The 21,929-nt window shown below is 40.9% G+C and overlaps 1 protein-coding gene across 1 annotated transcript in view; it reads left to right on the forward strand.

The window, feature by feature from the left end:
• Positions 1 to 21,929, forward strand: part of BCAS3 (BCAS3 microtubule associated cell migration factor) — a 703,975-nt gene that overhangs the window by 31,979 nt on the left and 650,067 nt on the right. Inside the window, exon 5 of the mRNA XM_058445347.1 lies at positions 1,771 to 1,877. Coding sequence (XP_058301330.1) covers positions 1,771 to 1,877 — 107 coding nt within the window. The remainder of the gene's footprint in view (positions 1 to 1,770; positions 1,878 to 21,929) is intronic.

Below are 21,929 nucleotides of genomic sequence, written 5' to 3' on the forward strand. Positions count from 1 at the left end.
ACGCCATTCTCCTGCCTCAGCCTCCCGAGTAGCTGGGACTACAGGCGCCTGCCACCACACCCGGCTAATTTTTTTTGTATTTTTAGTAGAGACAGGGTTTCACTGTGTTAACCAGGATGGTCTCGATCTCCTGACCTCGTGATCTGCCCACCTCGGCCTCCCAAAGTGCCACCGCACAAAGTGTGAGCCACCGCACCCGGCCTAGCTTAGTATTTTCATAAACATCCTTTATTCTTGATTTGCTGAGTTTTTAAAAATAAAATAGCTATTGCATTTTAACAAATGCTTTTTTAACATATATTGAAATGATCATATGATTTTTCGCCTTTATTCTGTTAATGTTGGCAAATTATAATTGATTTTTCCAATGTTAAGCCATCTTACATTTGTGGGATAAACCCTAATTTTAGTGATTGATTATCCTTTCTATATTGTGGAATTCAATTTGCTAGTCTTTGTAAAGAATTTTTATATGTACATTCATGAGGAGGATTGATGTGTAGTTTTCTTGTAATTTCTTAGTCTGGTTTTGGTTGCCTCAGAACGAGTTGGTACTTACTCCCTTCTCTTCTGTTTTTTAGAAAAGTGTGTAAGGCCGGACGTGATGGCTCATACCTGTAATCCCAGCACTTTGGGAAGCTGAGGCAGGTGGATTGCTTGAGCTCAGGAGTTTGAGACCAGCCTGGCAACATGGCGAAACCCTGTCTCTACAAACATTTACAAAAAATTAGCTGGGCATTATGGCATATGCCTGTAGTCCCAGCTGCTTGGGAGGCTGAGGTGGGAGGATCACCTGAGCATAGAAGGTGGAGGCTGCAGTGAGCTATGATGGCACCACTGTACTCCAGCCTGGATGAAAGAGTGAGATTCTGTCTTAATAAAAAAAAAAAAAGTTTGTGGAGAATTGATGTTATTATTTTTAGAGCCAGGGCTTTACCCTGTCACCCAAGCTGGAGTACAGTGGTGCCATCATAGCTCACTGCAGCCTTGAATTATTTTGCTTAAAGGCTCCTTCCACTTCAGTCTCCAGAGTATCTAGGACTATAAGTGTGTGCCACCAAGCCCAGCTAATAATAATAATAATTATTATTATTATTTTTGAGACGGAGTCTTGCTCTGTCGCCCAGGCTGGAGTGCAGTGGCGCAATCTTGGCTCACTGTGACCTCTGCCTCCTGGGTTCAAGAGATTTTCGTGCCTCAGCCTCCCCGTTAGCTGGGATTACAGGCGTGGCACCACACCCGACTAATTTTTGTAGTTTTTAGTGGAGATGGGGTTTCACCACGTTGGCCAGGTTAGTCTTGAACTCCTGACCTCATGATCTGCCTGCCCCAGCCTCCCAAAGTGCTGAGATTATAGACGTGAGCCACTGGGCCCAGCCTATTTTTTAAAAATAGAGACAGGATCTTGCTGTGTTGCCTAGGCTAGTCTTGAACTGCTGACCTCAGGTGATCCTTCTACTTCGTCCTCTCAAAATACTGGGATTATAGGTGTAAGACACCATGCCAAGCCCTGTTTTTTTTTCCTTAAATGTTTGATATTATTTAAATGGTGTGGCTAGAAGCTATGTTGAAATGGGCCAAGGAATGACAGATATATAAGGAAATAGATAGCCAGGATGGACAACTTTGAGAATTCTGGCTATGAAGCGAAGAGAGGATAGTCGCTAGACAGGTGTAAAGATTGAATCAGGCATTAAAGAAATACAGTTGTTTTCTTGATTGCCATTATGTCTTTTAAATTTGCTTCTTTGTTACTTAATTCTAATGCAGATACATCAAGAAATCTGGAATTTCATGAAATACATAGCACTGGGAATGAACCGCCTTTGTTGATTATGATTGGCTACAGTGATGGAATGCAGATCTGGAGCATCCCTGTAAGTACACATGTGGTTGAATACCTAAAACATACTTCCCAGCATGTTAGCTTATGTGAAAGCTGTAGATACTTTTTTTTTTTTTTGAGACAGAGTCTCACTCTTTCGCCCAGGCTGGAATGCAGTGGTGCCATCTCAGCTCACTGCAACCTCCACCTCGCAGGTTCAAGTGATTCTCCTGCCTCAGCCTCCCGAGTAGCTGAGATTACAGGCATGTGTCACCACACCCAGGTAATTTTTGTATTTTTAGTAGAGATGGGTTTCGCCATGTTGGCCAGGCTGGTCTCAAACTCCTGACCTCAGGTGATCCACCTGCCTCGACCTCCCAAAGTGTTGGGATTACAGGCGTGAGCCACTGCACCCAGCCTGTCTGTGTATCTTTATAGGATAAATTCCTTTCAATGGAATTACTGAGTCAAAGGCTAAATGCATTTGTAATTTTGATGTATGTTTTACATTGCATAATATTGGTCTTATTTTGCATTTGGACTCCTACATGTGCCTTTTTTGGGTGACCAAACATAAAATGTCCTAAATGAAGAAGAGGCATGGGAGCAGTGCATTTGTTGAGATGTAGTAAAGACTGCATATTTTGGCTTCTTTCACTTATATTTCATTATTTGGCATCATCTAAGTAATTATCTTCCAGTAGATGAGTGGACTTATTATTTTTGATTGAGATGGGGTCTGGCTGTATTGCTCAGGATGGTCTTGAAGTCCTGGGCTAAAGCAATCCTCCCACCTTGGCCTCCCAAAATGCTGGGATTACAGGCATGAGCCACTGTGCCTAGCTGAGATGAGAGGACTTCTGTTGTGTGATTCTTTTGCAGTCGGAGGCTTTGGGCCAGTGGAAGTTGAATTTGTACCTTTAATAAATGTATTCAGGAAACTTGTTTGAAGCCCCATGAGTATATGTGTATGTGTGTTTCAGCCAGAATTTTTTTCTCTTTTTCTTTTGGGTGATATTGTTGCTTCTTGAATGATGTATAAGCAAACATGTATTACCTCAGATTTAATGGAAGTCGTGATATCCTCAAGTATAGAATTTGACCTCAGTAGTCTAAGAATTACTAAGGAACAAGCACATTCACCTTTCAATTCTTTAACTTTTTTTTTTTTTTTTTTTTTTGAGACGGAGTCTTACTCTGTCGCCCAGGCTGGAGTGCAGTGGCGCAATCTCGGCTCACTGCAAGCTCCGCCTCCCGGGTTCACGCCATTCTCCTGCCTCAGCCTCTCCAAGTAGCTGGGACTACAGGCGCCCGCCACCACGCCCGGCTAATTTTTTGTATTTTTAGTAGAGACGGGGTTTCATTGTGGTCTCGATCTCCTGACCTCGTGATCCGCCCGCCTCGGCCTCCCAAAGTGCTGGGATTACAAGCGTGAGCCACCGCGCCCGGCCTCTTTTTTCTTTTTTTTTTTTGAGACAGGGTCTCACTTTGTCGCCCAGGCTCGAGGGCAGTGGCATGATTGTCATTCACTCTATCCTCCACATCCTGGACTCAAACGATCCTCCCGCCTCAGCCTCTGGAGTAGCTGGGATTACGGGCACGTGCCACCACACCCGGCTAATTTTTAACACTTTTTAATGGAGACAGGGTCCTAATGTGTTGCCCAGGCTGGTCTCAAACTCCTGGGCTCAAGTGATCCTCCTACTTGGCCTCCTAAAGTGTGGGCATTACAGTCATGAGCCACTGTGCCTGGCCAATTCTATTATAATTATCATATTATTAAGTATCTAAGATGTGGGTTTTTTTTTTTTTCTTTAAACTTGGCTTTACTTTGTGGAGCTAGAAGAATCATGCTGGTATGTCATGAAATTAGAAGTATTCTTTTTCTTTTGCCTTTTGGGAAGTGTAGTTGACATTTTTCAAGGTCCCACAATGTTCTTTGTAATTCCGGTATTGTTCCAAAAGCGTGGAGAAAGTACTTAAAATTTGGCAGTGTTTTTTTTTTCTTATAGAGAGAAATATTTCTAGGTTGTGATAAAACAAAAGGGTTTTGTAAATGTAACTTTTTCTTATTAATAGAGACTACATTTTGCTTCATTATGCTGTGTGTTGACAGTATTGAAGACAAAGAGGAAGTTATACCTTTAACAAGAGGGTTGAGCCTGTGTAATTAGGGGTGTTGACTGGATTGAACACATTCCTTTGGTGGTATTCAGGTTGTTTTAACTGCCCACTTGTTTTGGTTATAATTAGGGGTATTAATTTTAATAGTTTAAAGTTAATTTCTGTTTATCTTTGAGTAATTGAGGTCTTTATTTCTCCTTATGCCTAGATTATATTTTGAGAGACTTGAATAATTTTTTTTGATGGAATTTTCTTTGGCCAATTGTATATTGTTGTAGTACCACTATTTCATGAATTAAGGCCTAATGTAGAGGCTGATGCTTGTAATCCCAGCACTTTGGGAGGCTGAGGCAGGAGGATCACTTGAGGCCAGCGGTTTGAGACTAACCTGGGCAGCACAGTGAGACCAGCCGGGTGCGGTGGCTCATGCCTGTAATCCCAGTACTTTGGGAGGCCAAGGCAGGCAGATCATTTGAGGTCAGGAGTTCGAGACCAGCCTGACCAACATGGTGAAACCCCATCTCTACTAAAAATAAAAAAAAAAAATTAGCTGGGCGTGATGGCACATGTCTGTAATCCCAGCTACTCTGGAGGCTGAGGCAGGAGAATCGCTTGAACCCGGGAGGTGGTGGTTACAGTGAGCCAAGATTCTGCCACTGCACTCCAGCCTGGGCGACACAGTGAGACCCTGTCTCAAAACAAAAACAAAAACACATAGTGAGACCTTGTCTCTACAAAAAATTTAAAAAAATTAGCCAGGCGTAGTGGCAAGCGCCTGTGGTTCCAGCTGCTCAGGAGGATGAGGCAGGAGGATTGCCTGAGCCTGGGAAGTTGAGGCTGCAGTGAGCCATGATTATGCCACTGCACTCTAGCCTGGGTGACAGAGTGAGACCTTGTCTCAGGAAGGAAAAAAAAAAAAAGACAATCTGGGAAAATAAGCTTCTTATGTTTCATTGAGCTCTCATTATGGTCAAAGAGGTTTATATACATATTATCTCATCTAATGTAGGAGTTACCTTGTTTTACAGGTGGTAAGGTCACACTGCTTTTAAGAGGTGGAACTAGAACTTAAACCTAGTTCTGTCTAAATTCAAATTCAAAGCCCATGACCTAAGAGCTATACTTCATCACTTTTCAAATGTGATTGCTAAAGATATGACATGTGAATAGTTTTGTAGTTTAGGTTTAGTTTTTGTAGAGGTGAAGGGAATTATCCCCTCTCCCTCTGAAATAAGTTGACAATAGATTAACAGGAGAAAAAGCATACACATGCACGGGAGCCACATAAAATATGAGACTCAAAGAAGGGCCAGATGGCTGAAGCTTACACAGTGCTCTCTTCATAGGGGAGAAGGAGATGGAGGAATGTAGTCAATTTTGAGAGTTAGTACATAATTCTCAGGAAAGTTGAATGGGCCCAAAGAGCACAAAATCGTTTCTAAGTGATTCTCTTGGGAAGTGGGACCTGAGCAGAGATGATGGCCTGTGACAAAGTCTGTCTAGGTGTGGTGTCATTTCTTGGTTTTCCTTCCTGCAATTTGAGATTAATCTTCTCTGGTTGAAGAAATTTCAGAAAGGGGAGAGGGAGGCAATTGTGTTCCTTCTAGAAGAGCTTCAGGAAAGGGAACTTTAGAAAGGGAACTTGTGCTTGTGAGGGAGAAGCAGGAGAACACCAGAAAGTCCTTGGTTCTGAGGACTTCTGAGGCCTTTTAATTTCCTTTAGCTCAAAATGCTCAGCGTGCCAAAATGCCAGAATTTGGAATATTGTTTTCTGAGCCCCAGTGTTTTCATTTGTAAAAGATTAGGATGTACCTTCAAGTACTCATAATTATCTTTTACGTTTTACTCTGTTAGCCATTACTCTGTCAGAACCCTTCTGAAACTTATAACCATTATTCATTCAATGAGCATATATACTAGACAGTGGTGAGCCTATGTTGGCCAACCTAGAAAAAAATGACTCTCATGGATCCTTATAGTCTGTAGTTCATACGATTGGCCCTCTATATACGTGTGTTGCACATCTGCAGATTAAACCAACTGTGGATTGAAAATATTTGGAATTAAAAAAAAGGATGGTTGTGTCTGTACTGAACATGTATAGAGTTTTCTTTCTTGTCATTATTTCCTAAACAATGCAGTGTAACAATTATTTACATAGCATTTACATTGTACTAGGTATTATAAGTAATTAAGAGATGACTTAAAGTATATGAGAGGATGTGTAAAGGTTATATGCAAATACTATGCCATTTTATGTAAAGGACTTGAGCATGTTGGACTTTGGTATTCATGGGTGGTTTGTGGAACCAATCCCCCACAGATGCTGATGGACAATTGTATTTGCATTTGCTTTGTTTGTTTGTTTGTCTGTTTGTTTTTGAGACTGAGTCTCACTCTGTTGCCCAGGCTGGAGTGCAGAGGGGTGATTTCGGCTCACTGCAACCTCTGCCTCCCGGGTTCAAGTGATTTTCACGTCTCAGCCTCCCGAGTAGCTGGAACTACAGGTGTGAGCCACCATGCCAGGCTAATTTTTATATTTTTTTCAATAGAGATGGGGTTTCATCATGTTGGCCAGGCTGGTTTCAAACTCCTGACCTCAAGTGATCTACCTGCCTTGGCCTCCCAAAGTGCTGGGATTACAGGTGTGAGCTACTGTGCCTGGCCTGCTTATTAAAAATAGAGATGAAATCTCACTATGTCGCTCAGATTGGTCTTGAACTCCTGGCCTCAGGCAGTCCTCCTGCCAGGACTTCCCAAACCACTGGGATTACAGATGTGAGCTATCATGCCTGGCCATGTATTTGCTTTTGAGTAAGTGTAGGTGGGCAGAAAATCAACCCCTGTCCAAACCTTAGCTTAGTTTTTGCTTCTAGTATATGCTCAGGACTCCCTCTTGTTGAGTTTAATATAACTGTCCCACGGTGGCTCATGTCTGTAATCCCAGCACTTTGGAGGCCAAGGCAAGCAAGTTACTTGAGGTCAAGAGTTTGAGACCATCCTAGCCAACATGGTGAAACTCTGTCTCTACTAAAAATACAAAAATGGTGGCAGGCACCTGTAATCCCAGCTACTTGGGAGGCTGAGGCAGGAGAATTGCTTGAACCCAGGAGGCGGAGGTTGCGGTGAGCCAAGATTGCACCACGGTACTCTTGCCTGGGTGACAGAGTGAGACTCTGTCTCAAAAAGAAAGACAAAACTGTCCCACCTGGGAGTCTCAGGTTAAGAAAATAAGCATATCCTGGTTAAACATTTTAAAAAATTGTCTATTGAAGTGTGTAGACGTGAATGGAACTTAGATGATGTCTAGGAATATCATTAATTAGAGTCAGCTCAAAAGCAGAACTGTGCCGTGGTTTACTGCCCAATCTCTACTGCTTTGTATATGACACCAGCTTTCTTAGCTTTCCTGAGCTATCAGAGCCCTTCTTTCAATACACCAGATGTAACATAGAATGATTGTTATGTTGGCGTTCCAGATAAACAACCCCTTTTCCCAACCATCCCTAACAATGTTATCAACTCTTTTTTGGTGAGGTAAATATACGCTTTCTTGCTTAAAATTCTTAATTAAAAAAATCAAAATTATCTTTGTGTATATTTTAAAAACCAAATAGTTTTGTGAGATTCAAATATGAAAAAAATGAAGTTCTGTACTCTTTTCTTTTCTTTTTTTTTTTTTTGAGACAGAGTCTTGCTCTGTGGCTCAGACTGGAGTGCAGTAGTGTGATCCTGGCTCACTGCAGCCTCCACCTCTGGGGTTCAAGTAGTTCTCCTGCCTCAGCCTCCCAAGTAGCTGGGATTACAGGTGTGTGCCAACACACTTGGCTAATTGTTTTGTATTTTTCATAGAGACGGGGTTTCACCATGTTGGCCAGGCTGGTTTCAAACTCCTGACTTCAAGTGATCTGCCTGCCTCGACCTCCCAACGTGTATACTCTGCCTTTTGTCACTCTTTCAAATCTAGTAGTTATTGTCATTTTAGTATTTATTTCAACTATTTCAAAATATCATACTTCTTATTTATTTTTTATTTTGAGATGGAGTCTCTCTGTGACACTCAGACTGGAGTGCAGTGGCACAATCTCAGCTTACTGCAACCTCCGCCTCCTGGGTTCAAGCGATTCTCCTGCCTCAGCCTCCTGGGTAGTTGGGATTACAGGCACACGCCACCATACCTGGTTAATTTTTGTATTTTTAGTAGAGATGGGGTTTCACCATATTGGCCAGTCTTGAACTCCTAACCTCAAGTGATCTGCCTGCCTCAGCCTCCCAAAGTGCTGGGATTACAGGTATGAGCCACCACACCCCACCTCAAAATATCATACTTCTTGAAGTTTTTTTCTCCCAGTTTTAGATTGATTGGTGCCATGAACTACAAAGTTATTTTTTATTTTTTTTTTTGAGATGGAGTCTTGCTCTGTCGCCCAGGCTAGAGTGCAGTGGCGTGATCTCGGCTCACTGCAGCCTCTGCCTCCCAGTTTCAAGCAATTTTCCTGCCTCAGCCTCCTGAGTAGCTTGAATTATGGGCACGCGCCACCACACCCAGCTAATTTTTGTATTTTTAGTAGAGATGAGGTTTCACTGTGTTGGTCAAGCTGGTCTCGAGCTCCTGACCTTTTGCTCTGCCCGCCTTGGCCTCCCAAAGTGCTGGGAATACAGGCGTGAGCCACCGCGCCCAGCCACGAACTATGAAGATTTAAATGGTGTTCATTTGTTCAGCGCATGTCTGGGATATACAGGGGTGAGCACATTAGATGTGGTCTTTGCTGTCATGGAGCTAGTAGGAGGGAGAGATTTAAATAAAAATAAATGAATATACAACTTAAGTTGTAATATGGAAAAAGCATGACATGTTATGACAAGGAAGTGACATATAAGCTAAAAAATACTTAGGGTAAGACTGGAACAATAAACACTAAACAGAGGCTCTGAGATAAAAGCGTTCTTTTCTCCATAGTTAGAAATTGATTTAGATTTCTTAAATTTTTTTTCTTTAAAGAGCATTGTAGCTGAGCATGGTGGCTTATGCCTATAATCCCAACATTTTGGGAGGCTGAGGGTGGTGTATCGCTTGAGGCCAGGAGTTTAAGAGCAGCTTGGGCGAGACCCCATCTCATCAAAACTACAAAAATTAGGGCTGAAACAGGGGGATCAGTTGAACCTAGGAGGTCGAGGCTGCAGTGACCTGTGCGCCACTGCACGCCAGCCTGGGTGACAGAGCAAGACCCTCTCAAAAAAAAAAAGGAAGAAGAATATTGAGATAAATATCTATATGGTCATATAATTTGGAGAGATCAATAAAAGTAAGGCTCCTAATAGATTTTCCAAATTACATTCTTTTACAGTCATGTCAGTTGTACTTATCCCATACATTTATTAATTCCTTCACTCAGCAAAGATTTATTAATTGTCTATTATATGCCAGACTGTGTTGAAGGTGCTGGGACAACACTGAACAAAACAAAGTCATTCTCTTTGTGGAATTTCTATTCTGGTAGGTGGGGAAGATAGATAATAAATATGTATCATGTTAGATGGTGATAGATGTTATGGTAGGGTGGTTGTTGTTGCTGTGGGTTGCTCTTTTATATACAATGGTCTGGGAAAGCCTCTCAAAGACGCAGTGACGTCGTGGCGTGAAGTTATCTGTATGGATATTTGAGGGAGGAACACTCCAAGCCAGTACAAACACTCTGTGGTGCAGAATATGTTTCTTTCTTTTTCTTTTCTTCTTCTTTTTTTTTTTTTTTTTTTTTTTTTTGAGACAGAGTCTCTCTGTGTTGCCCAGGCTGGAATGCAGTGGCATGGTTTCGGCTCACTGCAACCTCTGTCTCGTAGGTTCAAGTGATTCTCCTGCCTCAGCCTCCCGAGTAGCTGGGACTACAGGGATGCACCACCACACCTGGGTACTTTTTGTGTTTTTAGTAGAGTCAGGGTTTTGCCATGTTGTCCAGGCTGGTCTTGAACCCCTGACCTCAAGTGATCTGCCTTCCTGGGCCTCCCAAAGTGCTGGGATTACAGGCGTGAGCCACCACGCCTGGCAGAATATGTTTCTTATATTTAAGAACAGCAAGGAGGCAGTTTAGCTGGAGTTAGGGGAGCAAAGCAAAGAATAAGAGATTATGTCCAAGAGTTGGCAGTTGGCTAGGGCTTCGTTTTCGCCCTTGTAAGGACATCTAAAATTTCAAATATAGAGCAAAGTTGGACTTTTACAGTGAAAATTACTTATACCCGCCATCTAGAGCAGCAGTCCCCAACCTTTTTGGCACCAGGGACCGGTTTTGTGGAAGACAGTTTTTCCACGGAGTGGGGATAGTTTCAGTATGATTCAAGCACAGTCAATTTATTGTTCACTTTATTTCTATGATAATTGCATTGTAATATACAATGAAATAATTATACAACTCACCATAACGTAGAATCAGAGGGAGCCCTGAGCTTGCTTTCCCACAGCTAGATGGTCCCATCTGTGGGTGATGGGAGACAGTGACAGATCATCAGACATTAGATTCTCATAAGGAGTATATAGCCTAGACCCTTCACACGCGCAGTTCACGTTAGGGTTCGCACGCCTATGAGAATCTAATGCTGCTGCTGACCTGACAAGAGGCAGAGCTTAGGCAGTCATGTGCACGGTGGAGAGCAGCTGTAAATACAGATGAAGCTTCGCTTTTGCTTGCCTGCTTCTCACCTCCTGCTGTGAGGCCTGGTTCCTAACCAGTACCTGGCCCAGGGATTGGGGGGACCCGTCAACTAGAGTATACCCTTAAAATTTTACTATACTTTCTTTTTTTTTTCCAGTTTTTTTTTCAGGCAACCCTCAGAACCAGAAGCGGTTCATACAGCTGTCTACTATACTTTGTCTCACATCCATCTTATTCATTGCATTTCAGAGGAAATGCAAATATCAACATGCTTTCCCCTAACTACTTTTGCATGCATATAATTAACTAGAGTTCAATATTTGGTTAGTTTTTTTTTAGACAGAGTCTCACTCTATTGCCCAGGCTGGAGGGCAGTGGTGCGATCTTTGCTCACTGCAGCCTCTACCTCATGGGTTCAGTCGATTCTCATGCCTCAGCCTCCTGAGTAGTTGGGATTACAGGCACATGCTGCCATGCCTGGCGGATTTTTGTGATCTTTTAAATTTTAACTATTTTGGTAGGTGTTACCTTGAGGATTCACTTAGCATTACCATTTCCCTGATGACTAATAATGTGGAGTACTTTTTCATGTTTCTTGGCCATTTGTATATATTTTAGCAATTATTTGTATAATTTTTTTGCCCATTAAAAAATTTAGTTGTAGGCTGGGTGCTGTGGCTCATGCCTGTAACCTCAGCACGTTGGGAGGCTGAGGCGGGCGGATCATGAGGCCAGGAGATCGAGACCCTCCTGGCTAACATGGCGAAACGTAGTCTCTACTAAAACTACAAAAAATACAAAAAAATTAGCCAGGTGTGGTGACGGGCGGCTGTAGTCCCAGCTACTTGGGAGGCTGAGGCAGGAGAATGGCGTGAACCCAGGAGGTGGAGCTTGCAGTGAGCCAAGATCGCGCCACTTTACTCCAGCCTGGGCGACAGAGGGAGACTCTGTCTCAAAAAAACAAAAACAAACAAACAAAAAAACTTAGTTGTAGAAGCCATTGGAGGATTTTGAATACAGGTAATATCACTTTTAAAAATAAGAAAGGGTATGTGAGGAGCAGATTTGGGTGGAAAGGTAGTGAGTTTGGTTTTAAACGTGTGAACTGTAGACTGTTGCTGGTCCCTGAACTGGTGATAGTGAATTGTTTGTTATTGGCAGCAAAAAGGTAAAGTGCAGAAAATGAGAGTAAGCCTTTCGAAACCTGTAGTATTTGCCAGTGCACACTATCCAAACATATGTATATAGTTTACAGAAGTATCATTTGTGCCAACTTTTAGAAAAATCAAAAAATAATTGGTGTTTTATGACAAACGGTTTGAAAAACACTATCATCAAGACATCCAGTTGGAGAAAGAGTTTCTGATGAGTATGTTTAGACATGCAATCATGTATTATTTTATTTCACACAAATAACATTTCTGTGATTATTAACATTCATTTTAGCATTATACATTCTTTGTAGTCATGAGAATAAGATACAGAATTTTCAAGGAGGAGATTTGAATTGCAGGATGAGGAGTTGGACTTACTCTTTCAGCCATAATAATTTGGACTCGTTGAGAATCTTTTGGTAACATACATTCCAAAAGCTGTCTGTAATATTGATTTTGTGGTTGCAGTGGGATGAATAGCAGGAGAAAAGAAAAGGTTATAAGGCCAGTTAGGAGTGAATTTCAACACTGTCTAAATGTTAGTTGTTGAGAGCCTGAACTAAGTTTGTTGTTGTGAGAGGATTACCAAAAAGCATGGTAAGTGGTTAGACATTTAGAAGAGAAGAAAGTTAAAGATGTTTCCAGAGCCTTGACCTGGGGACCGGTGCTGCTTAGTATGAAAGATGGCATCATTTTAGCAGAAATAGAATTTGATTATTAGACTTACACTATGTTAAAAATCATTTAAAGCAAAAATTGTATAGCATATTGTCTTATAAGTAATAAAGGGTTCTCACTTAACGTTTCAGTGGTAAAAGTCTTCTAATATTTTCCCATACTTTTTGCTATCTGTTTAAATGGCAACTTAGTTTTCTTTTCTTTTCTTTTTGAGACATAGTCTTGCTCTGTCACCCAGGCTGGAGTGCAGTGGTGCAATCATGGCTTCAATCTCCTGGGCTCAAGCGATTCCCTCACCTCAGCCTCCCGAGTAGCTGGGACCACAGGTGTGCACCACCATGCCCAACTGATTTTTGTATATATATATTTTTTTGTAGAGATGGGGTCATGCCATGTTGCCCAGGCTGATCTTGAACTCTTGAGCTCAAGTGATCCTCCTGCCTTGGCCTCCCACAGTGCTGGGATTACAGGCATGAGCCACTGCGCCCAGCGTCTTATCTTCTTTTGAAATGCTTAATTTTTTCTAAAAAAAAATGGAGAATATATTTATTACATCACTTAAAATATGGCAGTTGTATTGTGTGAAACAGTATGCAGTTGGCCCTGGGTATCCATGGATTCTGAATACGTGGAGTCAGTCAATATGGATAGAAAATATTTGGGAAAAAAGTAAAAAATAATTCAACAATAAAAAATAACACAAATAAAAATGACAATATAGCTATTTACATAGCACATTGTATTAGGTATTGTAAGTAATTTAGAGATGATTTAAAGTATATAGGAGGATGTGCATAGGTTTTATATGCATAGGTTATGTGCAGATACCATGCCATTTTATAAAAGGGACTTAAGCATTGGAGGTTTTGGTGTCTACAGGGATTCTGGAACCAATCCCATGTGGATACAGAGAGATGACTGTATTTTCTTTTCAAAAGTTAGTATTTGTAGTGTTTTCTTGGAGCTGTGTATATGCGGTGCTTCAATGACCTAACACTAGGTGTCGCTACCACATTGAGCTAAGAAAAGTGCAGCTGCTCCTTGAAAGGAAATTTTTGCCCTAAAGCTTTTTGTGTAGTTTTTATACACTAAAAGCTTTTTGTGTAGTTTTTATACACTAAAAGCTTTAGAGCAAACATGCAAGGGCATTCTTGAGGTAAATACCAATTAGTTTACTATTTATTAGAGGTTAGGTGCCAATAGACCTTGCCATGTTAAGATTGTTAGCCAGGAAACAATTTTTATGGGTTTCATTTGGGAGTAATATAAAGTTAGTGATTTGGGTACACTGGCAAGCAGAGAGAGGTTGAATATGGATGGAGTCCAGTGAAAAAAATTGCCTTTGTTGAGAATAGGACCTTATTTTGTTTGGTGGATTCTTTTCTTCCTGGAAAGAGAAGTAATAGGTGGATCCTTAGACATCTGCAGTGGGAGGACATTGGTTGTTACGGATGAATAAAAGCAGAAATGAAGAGTAATACTGAAGTAACTTCTGGAATTTACCCATATTGGTGGATTAAAATATCTTTTTCTGTAGTATGTTTCTTAAAGTATCACTCCAGAGAACTCTTGAATCTGAAACTTAATTTTTCCCTGTGTGCGAATAGTGGTGTGAGTCTCGTTGATTTGACATAGGCAGTAGACATTACTGTGAGTTTGAAATTTATCATTGTAAGTTGGACTCTTTCTTACTTGAGATCTTTTAGATGATTTTCTACTCTAAAACAATACATTATTTGGACCTAAGCTGATTTATGAGTCTGTGGAATGCAATTTTTTTCTGATAAATATTATTGAATATACATACAGTAAAATGCACAAATCTTAAGTGTACAGATTGAAATATATATATATATATATATATATAACCTTCTAACCATCATCCTGGATTAAGATCTAGAACATTTCTAGTACCTCAAAAGAATCCCTTGTGCCACTTTCTTGGCAGTACTACCCTCTTTCCACCTCCAAGTAACCATTATTCTGCTATTCTGACTTCTATCCCCAGAGATTCGTTTTTTCTATTCTTGAATGTCTAAAAAATATGGTCATAGATTTTAAAAGTATGCTTTTATGTTCTGGCTTGTCTCTTAACATTATGACTGTAAGATTTGTTTTTATGCTATTGTGTGTAACATTAATTTTGCTGTGTAGTATCTATCATATGAATACAATAAATTTGGAAAAATCCATTATATGACTGATAGACATTTTTGTTGTTTCCAGTTTTTGAGTATTATTAGTAAAGTTGCTCTGAAAATTCTTATGTATGGTAATTTTTCGTGGACGTAAACAAAAAATGGTAATTTTTGGTGTATGTAAACACTCATTTGTCTTGGGTGTTAACCTAGGAGTAGATTTATTGTGTCGTAGGATAAGTACATGTTTACCTTCAGTAGGTACTGCCAAATAGTTTTCAGAAGTGTTTTTGCCAACTTTGTACTCTCACCAGAAGTATCTGGAATTTCTGTTTGTCCTGCATTCTCAGCAGCACTTGGTATTGTCAGTCTTTTTGATTTTGGCCATTCTGTTGTGGATGTGTTGATATCTTCTGTGGGGTTTTAAAAATGCTTTTTAGGGGGCTGGGCGTAGTGGCTCACACCTGTAATCCCAGCACTTTGGGAGGCCGAGGCAGGTAGATCATGACGTCAAGAGATCGAGACCATCCTGGCCAACATGGTGAAACCCCGTCTCTGTTAAAAATACAAAAAGTAGCCAGGCATGGTGGCGGGTACCTGTAGTCCCAGCTATTCAGGAGGCTGAGGCAGGAGAATCACTTGAACCTGGGAGGTTGAGATTGCAGTGAGCCGAGATTGCGCCACTGCACTCCAGCCTGGCGACAGAGCGAGACTCCTCAAAAAAAAAAAAAAATGCTTTTTAGGCTGGGCACAGTGGCTCATGCCTGTAATCCTAGCACTTTGGGAGGCTGAGGTGGGAGGATCCTTTGAGATTAGAAGTTTGAGACCACCCTGGGCAACATAGTGAGACCCCGTCTCGACCAAAAATGTGGCATGTGCCTGTGGTTCCAGCAACTCAGGAGGTTGAGGGGAGAGGATCACTTGAGTCTGGGAGATCAAGGCTACAGTGAGCTATGATCACGTTACTGCCCTCCAGCCTGGGCAACACAGGACACAGCAAGACCCTATTTCAAAAAATACTTTTTATTTTGCAATAAATTTCAAACTTCCAGAACATTTTATAATGTATGTAAGGTATTCCCGTTGCTCATTATGGAGATTCACCAATTATGGATTTTGCCTTACTTGTTTTGTCATTCTCTCAGTCTCTGTATCTATGCGTATATTTTCTGAACCATAATTTCCATAAAGTATTATTATTATTTTTGAGATGGAGTCTTGCTCTGTCGCCCAGGCTGGAGTGCAGTGGCGCGATCTCGCCCACTGCAACCTCTGCCTCCCAGGTTCAAGCAGTTCTCCTGCCTCAGCCTCCTGAGTAGCTGGGACTACAGGCATGCACCACCACGCCAAGGTAATTTTTTGTATTTTTAATAGAGATGGGGTTTTGGCATGTTGGCCAGGCTCGTCTCAAACTCCTGGCCTCAAGTGATCCAGCCGCCTCGGCCTCCCAAAGTGCTGGGATTACAGACGTGAGCCATTGTGCCTTGCCTGTTTTCATAAATTATTTAGTATAATTTCCTACGAATAAATGTATAGCCATAGCACTGTCATCAAGCCCAGTACATTTAAATTTGACGCAGTAGTATTGTGGAAACTATTGTTCATATTCAAATTTCATCCATTGTCCCAATAGTCTACTTTATAGCTATTGTTACTTTTTCACTTTCTTTTTTTTTTTGAGATGAATTCTCAGTCTGTTGCCCAGGCTGGAGTGCAGTGGTGCGATCTTGGCTCATTGCAACCTCTGCCTCCCAGGTTCAAGTGATTCTCCTGCCTCAGCCTTCTGCGTAGCTAGGACTACAGGCACCCACGACCATGCCTGGCCAATTTTTTTTTTTGTATTTTTAGTAGAGACGGGGTTTCACCATATTGGCCAGGCTGGTCTTGAACTCCTGATCTTGTGATCCACCTGCCTCGGCCTCCCAAAGTGCTGAGATTACAGGCGTGAGCCACCGTGCCCGGCCTACTTTTTCACTTTCTTGAAATTTTCTTTTGATGAAAAAATCTGGTTCAGATTTTTTTGTCTTTTACTCTATTATTATTTTTGTATCTTTGTTTACTCTAAGGATATGAAAATATTCTTCTAGGCTGGGTGTGGTGGCTCATCCCAGCACTTGAGAGGCCAAGGCAGGCATGCCACTTGAGGTCAGGAGTTCAAGACTAGCCTGGCCAACATGGTGAAACCGTTAGCTACTGAAAATACAAAAATTAGCTGGGCATGATGGTGTGTAACTGTAATCCCAGCTACTTGGGTAGCTGAGGCATGGGAATTGCTTGAACCCGGGAGGCACAGGTTGCAGTGAGCCGAGATTGTGCCACTGCACTCCAGCCTGGGTGACAGAGTGAGACTCTGTCTCAAAAAAAAAAAAAAAAAAAAAAAGGCCGGGTGCGGTGGCTCACGCCCATAATCCCAGCACTTTGGGAGGCCGAGGTGGTCTTATCACCTGAGGTCAGGAGTTCGAGACCATCTTGGCCAACACAGTGAAACCCTGTCTCTACTAAAAATACAAAAATTAGCTGGGTGTGGTGGAATGCGCCTGTAAGCCCAGCTACTTGGGAGGCTGAGGCAGGAGAATTGCTTGAATCCAGGAGTTGGAGGTTGCAGTGAGCCAAGATCGCCACTGCACTCCAGCCTGATGACAGAGTGAGACTTCGTCTAAAAAAAAAAAAAAAAATTCCTTTTCTTTTAGTGGGTTGTTGTTTTTGCCTTTAGGTTTAAGATTCATTAAAAAAAAAAAAAAAAACAACTTTGTATGTGTGTGGTATGAGATGGGGTCAGGGTTATTTCTTTTTTGTTTCCTTTCCTTTTTTGTAGAGACAGAGTCTCATTCTGTTGCCCAGGCTGGAGTGCAGTGGTGCCATTATAGCTCACTGCAGCCTCCAAGTCCTGGGCTGAGGTGATCTTCCTGCCTCAGACTCCTGAGCAGCTAGTACTATAAGCGTGCGCCACCATGCCCGGCTACTTAAAAAAATTTTTTTTTTGCAGAGAGGGGCTCTCATTGTGTTACGCAGGCTGGCCTTGAACTCCTGGCCCAAAGCAGGAGAGCTGTTCTGTCTATGTGATGAAAACGAGAAATGGCATCTGAGACTCTTGCCTCGCACAGCTCTCGCCTGACAGGAAAGGAAAAAAAAAAACAGACTTTATTTTTAAGGGCATTTTTAGGTTCACAGCAAAATTGAGTAGAAAGTATACGGAGGTCCCATATACCTCCTGCCTCCACATTGTGCACAACCTCCCCAACTCTCAACACCCCCCAGCACCACAGTGGTAAAATTGTTACAATCCATGAACATACATTGATACATTATTGTTATCCACAGTCCATAGCTTACAGTAGGATTCATTTTTGGTGGTATACTTTTTTCCCTTTTTTTTTTTTTTTTTTTTGACGCAGGGTCTTGCTCTGGTGGCCATGCTGGAGTACAGTGGTGCGATCTCGGCTCATTGTAGCCTCTGCCTTCTGGGCTCAAGTGATCCTCCCACCTCAGCCTCCTGGGTAGCTGGGACTACAGGTGCATGCCACCATGCCTGGCTAATTTTTCTATTTTTTTGTAGAGATGGGGTTTCGCCATGTTACCCAGGCTGTTCTGGAACTCCTGACCTCAAGTGATCTGCCCACCTCGGCCTCCCAAAATGCTGGCATTACAGGTGTGAGCCACTGTACCCGGCCTGGTTTTTGGTGGTATACTTTCTATGTGTTTTGACAGATAATATAATGACAAGCATCCACCATTGTAATATCACACAGAATACTCTCACTGCTCTACACATCCTCTGTTCTCTATCTATTCATCCCTCCCTCCCTGATAAGCCCTGGGCACCCCTAATCTTTTTCCATGTCCATTCTTTTGCCTTTTCCATGTAGTTGGAATCACTACATGGTAGGTAGTCATTTCAGATTGGTTTCTTTGACTTAGTAATATGTATTTAAGGTTCTTTCATGTCTTTTCATGACTTGATAGCTTATTCAGATGACTGAATAATATTTCATTGTATGGAATACCACAATTTGTTTATGACAGATATCTTTTTATTTTTATTTTATTTTATTTTTGAGACGGAGTCTCACTTTGTCACCTAGGCTGGAGTACAGTGGGGTGATCTTGGCTCACTGCAACCTCCACCTCTTGGGTTCAAGTGATTCTCCTGCCTCAGCCTCCCAAGTAGCTGGGATTACAGGTGCCCGCCGCCATGCCCAGCTAATTTTTGTACTTTTAGTAGAGATGGGGTTTCACCATGTTGGTTAGGCTGGTCTCAGACTCCTGACCTCAAGTAATCTACTACCTCAGCTTCCCAAAGTGCTGGGATTACAGGCATGAGCCACCATACCTGATAATATCTTTTAAAAAATAAAGGTAATATACTATGAAATGCACAAATCTCAGGTCTATATTTTGGTGATTTTTACTCGTGTATATGTGTTTGTATATATGTGTGTTTATGTATGTCTGTAAGCATGCTTGTGTGTGTACATACACAAGTACATGAAACCACCGTTGGGGAGAAAATGTAGAACATTTTTGTACTCATAAAATTTTCCAGTCAATATTTCTCCTCCTTCCAGGATAAGATAATCACTATTCTGACCCCATATTAGTTTTGCATGCATTGAACTTCATATAAACAGAGGCACACAGTATGTACTCTTTTGCATCTGTCCTCTTTTGCTAAATATATTTTTTAGATTCATCTGTGTTGTTGCTATATCATGGTAGTTTGCATTTTTTGTTTGTTTTTATTATTGTGTTTTATTTCACTATTTAAATATACCATAATCTGTTTAGTTATTTTCTTTTTGATGGGCTTTGTGTTTCTGGCCTTTGCCTATAATGAATAAAGTGTCTGTGAACATTCTTGTAGATATATGGACTCTTTTTTTTTTTTTTTAAGATACCTAGTGAAATTGCTTAGTCACAGGGTAGGTGGCATATATTTAACTATTAGAAATTGTGCCCCCCCCCAAACAAAAAGCAGTTGCCCAGGGGTTTTCCAAATAGGCTGTATTGTTGTATATTTCCGTTTGCAGTATCTGGGAGTTACAGTTGTTCCACTTACTGCTTACATTGATGTTGTCAGTCATGAAAAAAATCATCTTGTTAATCTTACAAGTTAATATGATAGCCATTTTATGGAAAACACTTTTAGGCTTCTATTTAATATAAACAGTTTCTCCTTGGTTAATTATCTATTGCAAATCTATCTTCTTTAATCAATGGGTTAAATCGAGATAGGTTTACAGTACCATTAAAATGTAACAAATTCAGTCTTTTAAAAGTGGAAAGTGGCGATGAACTAAAATTGGTTTATCTATTGCACTGCTTTCTCTCTTCACTTTTCAATTGAACACCTATCAGTTTGTAATAAAATAATAAAGAGAATCCAGTTTGTATGTCTGAGTGATTATGAAGTGTTTATGACAGCCGCTAGGCCGACACTCTCTATAATGGTGTTACATTGACTTCTGAACACCTTCTCGTCTGCCTCCAGGCGTGTGTGTCAGTGTAGTCTGAGTGGTTTTACATTAACATCTACCCTGAATAAGATCTTTTGACTACCAAAGTGTTAGTTGCAAATGGAAGATACCATTAAGGCGGCTTCAAAGGACTGGAATGATATTTGGATTGGTGCATGCTGAAGTAATGGCTAGAGTTTTGAAGTGTAATGTCTAAATCAGTGTTGCATAACTGAAGGAACATGTGAGTTCAAACCGCTTTTCTTTGATCTTCCTTTAGAAAATCAGGCTGAAGGGGAAAGGTTAAAGTTGCCTTAAAACACTCCTTTCTATGTGTGCAAAAATCTGGAAGTATGAAAATATGATTACAATTTCCATTCATTATTTGTGTTCTGTGGTTTTCATATTGTTCTTGAAATTTACTTCCTGCCTGCCTGAAGTTTTGTATTATGAATTTAGTGTCAAGACCAAAATACAGACCGGATTGCTGTTTTCTTTATGTGGTCAGCAAATATCTGTTCTATAAGTTGTTAGTCCTCACAAATATGCATTTTAGGCGATTTTTGTGGCTTGCATTTTTTTTCTTGATGGTATGCACAGTAGGTTACAGAGATACTGACACTCTGATATTAACTGAATCATTTGTGGTTAGGCAGGCAAAAAACAAAATAAAACAAAAAACTCGTTCCCCTCTTCCTCCTAATTTTAGGAGCTTTCAAAAGGACTACTCTTTACCATTAGGAAAACTTTCCTCAAACTATGCTATCTTAAGTTTTTAAAATTGTGGAGGCAGAGCTGTAAAAAATAAAATAATACACTAACAGTGACTTGTTAGAGAAAAAAAGGCCTGAGTTTAAGTATTTATAGGAGATTCTGATGCCTCTTTGGGCTGGTTATTTTTGGCAGCCTTTTTCTTTGTTTCCTTATCTATAAAATGAAAATATATTATCAAATTGGCTTATAGGGTGATTTGAGGCAGAGACTCTCAGCTTTCAGTAGAGCTGGCTCTGTAGTTACTGTGGCCACTCATGTAGCTAGGTGAATTCTTTTTGTTGCTTCTTAACTGAATTCCTTAGTATAAGATGATACCTACCATGCCTCCCACATTCTCCTTTACGTTTTTACAATTTCTCCCTGATTAAAAGTAAATTGTTGTTATTAATTTTTAAGTTAAAAAAACTATAATGAATCAATCTTCTTTTTAAGGAACTTCATTCCTCCCCGTTGTATCTGTATGATTAGTACATGTGAAATAATTAGCAAATTGATAACTATACACGTGTTTGCTTGCTTGTTTGTTTGTTTATTTATTTATTGAGACAAAGTCTTGCTCTGTCGCCCAGGCTTGAGTGCAGTGGCATAATCTTGGCTCACTGCAACCTCTGCCTCCCAGTTCAAGCAGTTCTCGTGCCTCAGCCTCTTGAGTAGCTGGGATTACAGGCGTGCGCCATCACGCCCAGCTAATTTTTATATTTTTAGTAGAGATGGGGTTTCGCCATGTTGGCCAGGCTGGTCTCAAACTCCTGACCTCAGGTGATCTGCCCACCTCGCCCTCCCAAAGTGCTGGGATTACAGGCATGAGCCACCACTCCTGGCCTTAATGTGTATATTTAAATGGGTTACGTGAGGTGTTTTTGTTGCTGTAGGAACTGAATTCCTTAGTAGAAGACTTTCTTTCTCTAATCTCTATATTTTTACCTTTTATCCGTGATTTTTTTTTTCTTCCTTTTATGGAAGATTAACATTTATTTGTGGGATTTTAACATTTTCTATATATGTTTAAATTAATAGGCTTTATTTGAGTAGTTTTAGATTTACAGAAAAATTGAGGTGAAAATACAGAGACCTCCCATGTATCCGCTTATCACCCTCCTTTTTTTTTTTTTTTTTTTTTGAGGCAGAGTCTCACT

Source organism: Hylobates moloch, unplaced genomic scaffold (genome assembly GCF_009828535.3).
Source record: "Hylobates moloch isolate HMO894 unplaced genomic scaffold, HMol_V3 SCAFFOLD_10, whole genome shotgun sequence".
In the NCBI taxonomy this organism is placed as follows: Eukaryota; Metazoa; Chordata; class Mammalia; order Primates; family Hylobatidae; genus Hylobates; species Hylobates moloch.